Here is a 10,276-nt window from a genome sequence, read left to right as displayed (position 1 = left end):
CACACACACACACACACACACACACACACACACACACACACACACACCTAGAAATACAAATGTTCTAAAAAACAAAAAGAGCATTCATTTGAAAGAGTGTCCTCAGGTTAGTTTAGGAGTCATTGAGAAAATGTTTCTTTGGCCAACTTGGTGACTTTTTACATGGGAGTTGGGGATTCAAACTCAGGTTCTCACATTTGCATCGCCACTCCCAATGCCCTACAACTACATTTTATGAGCTTCTTAGGGTTATTATATGGAATAACAGATTCAGTCTCGGATGCTATGCATTTAAATACAAGTTGTATGGGTCCTTAATAATTTTAAGTGTATTAAGAGGTCTTGGGAGATAGAGGCAGATGGATCTCTGAATTCAAGGCCAGCCAAGGTCTATGTAGTAAGTTCCATGACAGCCAGGGCAAACACAGAGAAACCCTGTCTTCAAAAAACAAAACAAAACAAAACAAAACAAAACAAAACCACCAAAAGCAAAACAAAACCAACCAACCAACCAACAAAACAGAGGTCCTTATAAAAATTTCTCAAACTTCTGCCTTAGATGAGCATGCTGTCTTCTGAGATCATATTTCCTGAAAATCTGCTATAGTCACTAGGCAATAGTAATAAATGAGAGCCACAATACTGATGTTAATTAGTAAGGCTAGGCACCCTGTTCTGTAACACACACACACACACACACACACACACACACACACACACATACACACACACCTATTCCAAATTGTTTGAAACTAGAAAAGTTTTTGTTTTTCTCCAGAATGTGGAATATGTGCATACGAACAAGACACTGTTGTAAAACAGAACCCTCCAAGTATAACAGCCACCATTTTACATTTTAATGAGATCTCCGTCTTATACACCTATGATCTGAAGGCGTCGTTTTAGACATTTTGACACAGGCACACTGTTTTCATTCCAGTTGTGGAATTTCCCACTTGTAACAGGATGTTAATGTTCAAAAGATGTTTAGATTGTGAATCATATTGGATATTCTGCTCAAGAATGCTCAGTGTGGGCTGGCAAAATGGCTCACTGGGTAAAACTCCTGCTATGAAAGCTTAGGGATCCTAGTTCAACTCTCCAGAGTGTAAAGCTAATAATGGTGAGGCACACCTGTAATCCAAGTGCTCCTATGGTGTCCTGGTTGGGTTTTTTTGTTAACCAGACTGAAGCTAGAATAGTGGTTCTCAACCTTCCTGATACTGCCACCCTTTAATATAGTTTCTCATGTTGTGCTGATCCTCAACCATAGAATTATTTCATTACTGTAATTCTGCTACTGTTGTGAATCATAATGTAAATATCTGATATGGAGGATATCATATGTGATCCCCCAATGGGGTCATGACCCACAGGTTGAGAACCATTGAACCATAGTCATCTGTGAAAAAGGAACCTCAATTGAGAAAATGCTGTAGGCAAACCTGTGGAGTATTTCTTAATTAGTGATGGATGGGGAAGGGAAGGGCACAGCCCGTTGTGGGTGGTGCCAGCCCTGGGCAAGTGATTCTGAGATGTATAAGAAAGCAGGTTGAGCAAGCCACAGGGTGCAAGCCAGTAAGCAGCAATCCTCCATGGTCTCTGCTTCAGTGCCTATCTCTAGGTTCCTGCCTTGAGGCCCTGACTTTCTTCAGTAGACTGTGATGTGGAACTACAAGCTGAAGTAAATCCTTTCCTCCCTTTTGGCCATGGTGTTTTATCACAGCAACACAACTATGGCAACATAGGAGGCTGATGGCCAGTTAGTCTGGCACACCAACAAAGAGACCACGTGCCAATCAAAATGGCAGGTGAGGATCAGCATCTGAGGTTGCCACCTGGTCTCGACATGTGCACCATGAAATGCACAGCCCGTGCTCATACACATGTGCGCACACATACACATGGACTTATGTCATATGCAGAGCAAGGAAAGCTCAGTGTGTGTGTGTGTTTTAAACCTTTGTTAATCCTATAGGACTAGTACAGTTATCCCTCAACAGATGATGTCAGCCAGCAAATAAGCCACTACCACAGCTAGTGAGTGCTGAAACTTGATCCAGACCAACAATCACTGCTGTTGGCTAATGGCTCCTGAGAGCAATTCTGTCTGGGTTACAATTATCCCCAACTTTACAAATTGTTTTATAAAATAACTTTCAAATATATTAGTTCCTTTAATTCTCACAGTTCCATAGGTGACACAGCTCCCCTTAGAGATGTGTCCAAAGACTGTGTTCTTTTCATTGTTTTTTACACTGTTTTGTTTTGTTTTGTTTTTAGTTATTCTCATTAAAGCACCCAAATGCTGCTCAACACTTTCATGAATTTTCATAGCTATTATTTGCTTTTGTCACAGAGTAAGTATACTCCAACTAGTCTGGAGCTATTTTTTGCAAAGGGTTAGAGAATAAATGCTTCAGGTCTTATAGGCCAAGGCATCAAATAATGAATGTTCCGTAGATACTAACATAATCAGATAGAAAACATATCCCCACAATCTTTATTTATTATTTTATGTCTGTGGGTGTTTTGTCTGCATGCTTGTCTGTGTACCCTTTGTGTGCCCAGTTCCTGTGGAGCCAGAAGAGGGAGTCAGATCCCTAAAACTGGAGTTACAGATGATGGTGAGCTGTCATCTGAGTGCTGGGAAACCTACCTTGGTCCTCTGGAAGAGCAGCTAATGATAGCTTCTGAGCCATGTCTCTAGCCCATCCCACAACTTTTATTGATGAAATTAAAGATGCAATAACAATAAATGGGTATACCTTTTTAAGTAAATACCCAATAAAAAGAATTTATTATATATATATATATAATATATATATATAATATATATATATATATTTTGAGACAGGGTTTCTCTGTGTAGTCCTGGCTGTCCTGGAATTCACTGTGTAGACTAGGCTAGCCTCAAACTCACAGAGATCCACCTGCCTCTGCCTCCAGAGTGCTGGGATTAAAGGCATGTGCTACATTTAATCCCAGCTGAATTTAATTCTTTTAAATAATTTGAATAGCGTTTAGCTTATTTGGAGCTCCAAGTTTTTGGTGTCTATCATCAAACTGATTACAATATTCATTTATAAAATTATTCTTAATCCTGGGTTGTATCAAGAACAGCAAGAAGGGCAGAATTGGCTTGTGGCTGCGATTACGGGGCTGCTGATGCAGGGTATTTGTTCAAACCTGATACCCAAAGCAGCAGTTTCTTCATCATTCCTTCTCTGCCCACCATTTCCTTGTACATTGGAGACCCAGTTAATGGAATTCTTTACCATCTCATTGGCCAAGACAGAAACAAAACCCATCAGGACAGGTAAGGAAACAACTGGCACCTGAAACCTCTGAGCCTCTGCTGCCAACACCCCACTTCTCTCCCGTCCCCAGCAGCAGCAGCCACAAACCAAGTTTTTAGAACTAAATCTGTGATCTGTGTTTATCACTCACCTCTGTAAGCCGCTAGGGATGAACTAGCCCTTTTTCTTCGAGAGGAACTCCTGGACAACTGTTTCCAGTATCACTAAACTAAAGGGCATATCTGACAAAATAAAATACTACATAGCCAGTGCGGGGGTGGGGGGTTAAGGGATGGGAGAGAAGAGGACTAAGGTCCTCCACACACAGATGACAAGAGACTTCGGGAACCTGAGCTTCTGCTCAGGAGGGTTGTCTGCCTCTTGGAAAATTTTTGCTGAGTTCAGGAGACATTTGTCTGACATTCCCTCTTCCACAAATGGGGCTACACCTTAGGGCTGTGGAAGGAATCTACACTCCTGGGGTGTTGAGCACAGAATCACCCCCCCCCCAGCTCCTAGCACGAGAGCAACATCCCTCCAGCCCCCCTCCCCTTTCCCACAGGTCGGCCTGAGGTGCCCCAGTTTTCCGAATTTTGGTGCCCAGCAACTCACAATTAAAGGCAGGGAACACATGGTGAAGAGCACGGTCATGAGAGCCAGCAGCACGAGGTGGTCCAGCTCCTCCAGGGGATGCAGGGACCCGTGCCTATAACCGGAGGCCGGCTGGGCGCGGTCCCTGGGGCAGCAGCGAGGGTAGTGCCTCAGGCGCCGGTGCATGGTGTAGAGGTTGTGCATGGCACCTAGGTTGCACAGCACGGTCGCGAGGACCAGCAGCGCCATGAGGCTGGCGTAGAGCACAGAGAAGCCAACTACCGAAAGCGAGCGCTTCTTGTGGACCATCTGGATGAAGCACCAGGTGCCAGGACAGTACTGCACGAACTTCCCAAAGCCGGCGAAGGGGAGCGAGCAGAGAGCCAAGCAGAAGGCGCCCACGACCGGCGCCACCAGCGCTCCCCGGCGCAGGGTGATGTGCCTTTGGTAGAAGAACGGGTGTCCCAGAGACAGCCAGCACTCCAGAGCCATAGCCAGCAGCTGTAACGTCGAGGCTAGCCCAAAGAAGGACATGATGAAGGCGAAGCCTTGACATAACTGATTGCCCGGGAACGGCAGCAGTTCCTGTAGGCTCCGGTTTTGCGCGTAGGCAGCCAGGACCACCGGGCTGATCAGGCACTTGCCCAGCAAGTCGGTGACAGTCAAGCCACACACGAGCACGTAGAAGACTGAGGGCGGGCGCAGTGGCCTCTGCCGGCCGGACCCCAGCCCCGAGCGTGCCAGCAGCACGAGCGCCAGCAGGTTGCCCAGCAGCCCGGCGCCGAAGAGCACACCGCCCATCGTCGGCGAGGAGCCCATTTCCACCCATGTGAATGCGTGGCAGCGATAGGACTCGTTCATGGCCCCTGCTGCGTCCGGCCGCGCCAGATGTGAAGAAGCCCGGGGCCGCTCCTGGCGCTGCTGGGACACAGAGGTAGCAAGGTTGAGAAAGCTCTCCTCCTAGCTCCTAGTCACACCCCTCGGGAGGGCGGGACGCCGCCTGGCCGTGAGTATCTGGCGCTGCAGAGCTAGAAGCAGCTCTGTTAAGAGCTCTGCCCTGGTGCACAGCGTGAGACAGACCCTAAGTTGGAAGGAGAGGGACAAGTACCACAGAATCTGAGTACCCGAAGCCGCTCCTTCAGAGGAAGCAAGAGAACTGCAGATTTGGAGAAGGAACTGACTAGGAGCCCATGGGAAACCCTGGTGCTGCTGGTGGCCCACCTCTGCAGATGAACCAAGCCTGGGGGCTGAGAAAGGGCCATGGTCCATTTTTCACAAACTAGATAACTAACATTTGCAGCACTCTTGGGCTTGGTCCCAAATCTCTTTTAGATATCTGCAACGTGGAAATTAACCATGAGGCAAGGAAACAGGGGCATCTGCTGTTTCAAGTTAGGCATCTGCTTAGGGTGGCAGAGGTCAGACGCGACAGAGTCAACCAGGAAATTAGGTATCTATTTAGTCCACCTGTCCTTCCATGGCTCCTCTTCCTCAGAGGCTCACCAAATTTCAGGGCTAGCTTTTTCTGTACTTGGAAAACGAAGAGGTGATATTGATGTGGGTACCAGAAACCACAGTGACTGAGTAGCCAGGGTGGCAGGGATATGGTTAACAGCGCTGAGGCTCTCACGAAGCCCTGGATGTGCTGTTACCGTTTGTGTGATTTGCTTCCCAAACAGTAGCATCTGTTCCAGTCGTGTGGACACGTGACAAGCCCTCGGTGAAAGTGGTTGTCACAATTTTATTTAGGGGGAAAGCATTTTTCTGATTGTTCGTTTTGGCTGATAAGTAGCTGCAAATTTAACGTGGATTTTGAAACCAGAACTTATTAGTCTTGTTTTAGAGCATTCCCACTGTTCTGATCTGTAACTACTGGAAAATATGCCTTCCTTTCTAGTAGTGGGTTGCCGTCATAAAAAGGGAGGCAGGGTTAACTGGGATGTTTTATTTAACACTCCATATCCTGAGACAGAAACTGGCTTGCAGCGTGGAATTTTAGAGGGATAATTTGGGCCAAATTACATAAACAAGTAGATTATGTCTTCATTTGGGGTGCTCCCTGCCCATTCTGCTGGACAGAGTCAGGGGGAGGTCAGCACCCTGAGCTTCATATATGGAATCCTGAAGGGAGGGCAGAGAAGCTGACTCCAGATGAAAGCCTGGCCAGCAATTCAGGCCATAGGGCAGGAAGAGTTCAAGTTTTGGAATTCCACAAGACCTTTAGGATGCTGGCTTAGTGCTTCAACTTCAGTTGTTGAAGTGTCCTTATCTGTAGGGCATGGGACTTCTTTGACCTCAGAGGATTGATATAAGGCTGAGGGGGAAAAAAATGAAGTGCTTGGCACAGAGTAATGACAACAAAAGCTAACTTTGAGGGCCTTGTCTATGCTGGACAACCTCCAAGACTTTTTCATTTTGTTTACGAAGGTTCTGCATAGTGTTAGCTCCATGTCTTGTGCCTTCTCTCTCACTCCTGTCTCCCAGCAAATAATCATGAACTTAGACAAGTCCCATGTGAGTATGACAGAGTGGCAGGGGAAGGAGGTCCTATAGCTGGCAATGAAGGCTGATGAAGGCTGGGGTCTCTTCTCTAGACAGACACACAGTTTATATCAATGTCAGAAATTCACCATCCCCTGAGGCCCTGCTGTGGTATCTGGGGGTGGGCAGACCTCGCAAACTCAGTTGAAGAATCCTGCCACTGAGGGCATTGCTTGGGCTTTCTTCTGCAGAACACCCACTTAGATTCTTGGCGGCTTTCTCTCCTTATTCATCTGTAGTGGTCTGTACTCCAAAGGTGCAGGGCAGAGGGAGAGAGGAGCCCAATCATGTGAATGACTTTTTGAAAACAACCCCAAATATGAGCTGTGGCTCCCTGGTGTGGTTTACACATGTTGTGCTTCAAAGATTGAAGGTTTGAACGGGTACAATTAGGGAAACCACACATTTCCTCCTGGCTAATTCAGCTGGCCTTTACCACGGGTTTCCGGCAGCCTTTCCTGCCTTCTTTGCCACTGTCCACCCAGCCCTCAGCTTAACAGCAGAGTTGTCAGTCTCTGTTCCTAGATCCTATCCAACGACTTTACTGTAGAGCAATTAAACTATCATTTCTTCTTGCATCCATCTTTTTGCTCTCCTACTCCTGCCAGGCAAAGAAGAGGACTGGGTGGGTCCCTAGACTCTTACAACTAGAAAAAGAAGGCAAACATATCATGTGACCTTTACAGTCTTACATGATTTCATATCCGCTTTTGGAGTAAGCAAGCCCAGCTTCTGTTTGTCTTAGAAACTTCTCATGAATATGTCTTAGGCTCTTGTCATGCTGTGCATGGGTAGCACATGATGTCGGTGATCGGGAGGATATGGGAGGTTTCCTGGAGTCTCCTCTTTGGGACTCATGAAGCCTACCATCTCTAGATTTTAGTTTCCATGGGATGAACGATTATTTGTCTTGAGCATGCTTCATAAACACCTGAAAAGGTGGCTCAGCAGATAAAGGTGTTTGCTATACAAGCCGGACAGCATGGGTTTAATCCATGGAACCCATATAAAGGTGGGAAGGGAGAACTGACTCCACAAAGTTTTCCTCTGACCTCCACATGGCCACTGTGGTATGCTCTCTAATGTCATATGCACACAATAATAAAGTTTTTTTAGTTTATTTTTTTATTAGAAATACTTAGAAAGATATAAACACGTCTGTTGCTGCTGCACCCGGACCAAGTACAGCAAACATTCTGAGAGTACTTTCTGAGCTTCGGAAGTGTTTTTGTTTGTTTGTTTATTTTTTGTTTTTGTATATTCCTCCAGCTAACTGCTCTGCACCGAGAATGTTAAGCACATGCTCTGTAAAGCCCTGAGGTCATGTTAGTCAATTTTTCTTACAACCCACACCACAGAAGCTTCAATTACTTGTTTTCAGGTAAGAAAAATGAGACCCAGAAAAGTCATATAACCAACACATCATGAGTGCAGGATGGGATCCCAGTCCTTTCTGATTTCTTCGCTTCGAAAAGGACGTTGAGAAGTGAGAAAGAAAGTGGGAACCTGTGATTTCCATGACCCAATCAGAAATCAGAGCCACAAGCCCCACCAGTCAGAAACATGCCACCCTGTATTTCTGTGGTCAGTTAGTATCTTGAGCTCTGGTCGGCCCCAATGTCATTTTGGCATCTTTGGCAAATTTGTTAGCATTTTAATAGTATCTTCATCTCCTCTATTCCAATACTATACAACCAGCCAATCCTTTTGCTTGGCAAGAATCTACACCCACCACACACACACACACACACACACACACACACACACACACACACAAACACACACACACACACACACACTCGTTCAAATTGAGAAAATAAATAAAACTTCCAGAAATTTTGAGACCTGAGTTAGGTCTTGGCCAATCTTTCTAACCTTCTCTGTCCTTGTGTGAATCAAGATAGGTTTCTCTGTGTTCTAGGAACTGAACTTGAAGAAAACATAATTTAATCTTCTTGTGGATGTAGCTTAAGCCCTAAGGATCAGGGTGAAGTCTGAACTTGCCGCTGGGAGATGGGGCGAGAGTAAATAAACAGTTGAACCATGGCTTGTTATCTCAGTTACAGGCTGTGGAGCCCCACTGACTACTGAGTCTCTTCAGCAGGTTGATGCTGGCTCTAAAGAAGCTGTTGGCAGATGCAGTTGGTAGGGTTGCCAGCAGAGCCAACCCCAAGTTGGAGATTAGGATAGGACTGTAGGGTGTTTAATTTGAGATTAACACCTGGAGAAGGGAAGGGGTGGAAGCTGGACTGACAAAGAAACAGGACTTTGATCCTTCTGACAAAAGCCCTTCACTGGACAACTGGACAGTTCACCTGGTGGCTACACACTAACAGCTTTGATTTAGCTGTCTGTCGTCTGGTCTCAGAATCTTAGCTCTTCCCTTCAATGGTGCAGTGGTCTTCAGATTCTTCTCAGAAGTTCTTTGGTCTTGTACCAAATATAAGTTATGCACTCTCAGGCTCTGTCAAAAGCTCACACACAGTGTTTACTGTATGGTGTATTTGTTTGTATATTAGGTGATATATTTCTAGGGCCATCTGTGTCCCAGCTAGGCACACAAAGAAGGTCTTAGTGAATATTTACTGAATGGATAAAAACTTCATGATCCCTTCTCCTATTTTTCTATACCTTAAAAGAAAGGTTCTATATCTGAGTCTTAAACAATTTGAGGCTGTTATTCTTTTTTTTCTTCACAATTTATTCATTATATATCCTAATTGACACCACCTCCCTCCACTCCCCCAGTCCCTCCCTCCCTTCCTTTCTCCCTCATTCCCTCCCCCTACTCCACTGAAAGGAGGAGTTCTCCACTATTGCCATCTGCCCAGAGCTTGTTAAGTCTCATCAGGACTGCCTGGATCCTCTTCCTCTGTGGCCTGGCAAGGCTGCCTCACCAGGGGCCAGTGATCAAAGAGAAGTCAAGTGAGTTCATGATAGAGGCAGCCCCTGCTCCCCTCACTCAGACATCCACATGGAGACTGAGCTCCCAGCCGGCCATATCTGAGCAGGGGGTCTAGGTTTGAGGCTCTTATTCTAAGAAGCAAGGATCTGTGCAACTATTAGGCAGAGTCCAGGTGAAATAAATACAAATTGTATGAAGATTAGAACCCAAAGTTATTTTAAATGCCTGGAGGGAGCTGTAGAAGAAGATCCAAATAACTGGCTGTTTTCTGTATCTGTGCTATTAGCTGCTGCTAATTCATGAATTATTCAAAATGACATGCTTTAATTTCATCAGGGAATAAACACTCAAAAGTTGTAAACACCCAATTTTAAGAATGAATGGTTATCACTAGGGTGGAGAAGAAGGGAGGAGAAATTACCCATTTCTCTGAACATCTTGAATACAAACAAATACATAACTCCCGATGCAATCAATACGAACAGGATGCAAGATAATCTGTTGACAGGACACTCTTAACCGATGGTTCAACAACAAACAGTACACCTTAGCCAAGTCCGTATACTCGGTAAGAGGGTGGTGGCAGTAAGAGAAAGGGTTTGACATGGAGTCTCAGAGCGAATTAAACTGATAGGAGAGCTGTTGTTCTACACAGCAAGACACTGTGATCTTTGTCTTGTAAACCTCATCTGATCCTTGTTAAAAAATTTTGGAAAAGCATTGTTATGAATGGCAATTAACATCACTAAAATTTTGTAATTTTGTCCATAGTTGGGGACTTGAAAATACAGCTGAGCTTACTTGTTCTTTTATCTCAGTCTGTCGTTCTCAGACTTCACTTTCGCAGCTGCAGAGCTAACGGGTGGTGGGGATTGGGAAATCGCTCCGGATTATGGCCCAGTGCAAATTAACTTGTGGGTTAAGACAACAATAGGAAGAA

At 45.3% G+C, this 10,276-nt stretch overlaps 1 protein-coding gene across 1 annotated transcript in view; it reads right to left on the bottom strand.

The window, feature by feature from the left end:
- The window catches only part of Ptgdr (prostaglandin D2 receptor), a 7,536-nt gene extending 2,782 nt beyond the window's left edge, over positions 1-4,754 (bottom strand). The window contains exon 1 of the mRNA XM_055612447.1: positions 3,912-4,754. Within this exon, the coding sequence (XP_055468422.1) occupies positions 3,912-4,751 (840 nt within the window). The 5' untranslated portion in view covers positions 4,752-4,754. The remainder of the gene's footprint in view (positions 1-3,911) is intronic.
- Between the last annotated feature and the right edge of the window lie 5,522 nt (positions 4,755-10,276).

Source organism: Psammomys obesus, unplaced genomic scaffold (assembly GCF_907164565.1).
Source record: "Psammomys obesus unplaced genomic scaffold, mPsaObe1.curated_primary_1811, whole genome shotgun sequence".
Classification (NCBI taxonomy): Eukaryota; Metazoa; Chordata; class Mammalia; order Rodentia; family Muridae; genus Psammomys; species Psammomys obesus.
Note: the sequence above shows the minus strand (reverse complement) of the source record. Positions and strands in the feature narration are given on the sequence as shown.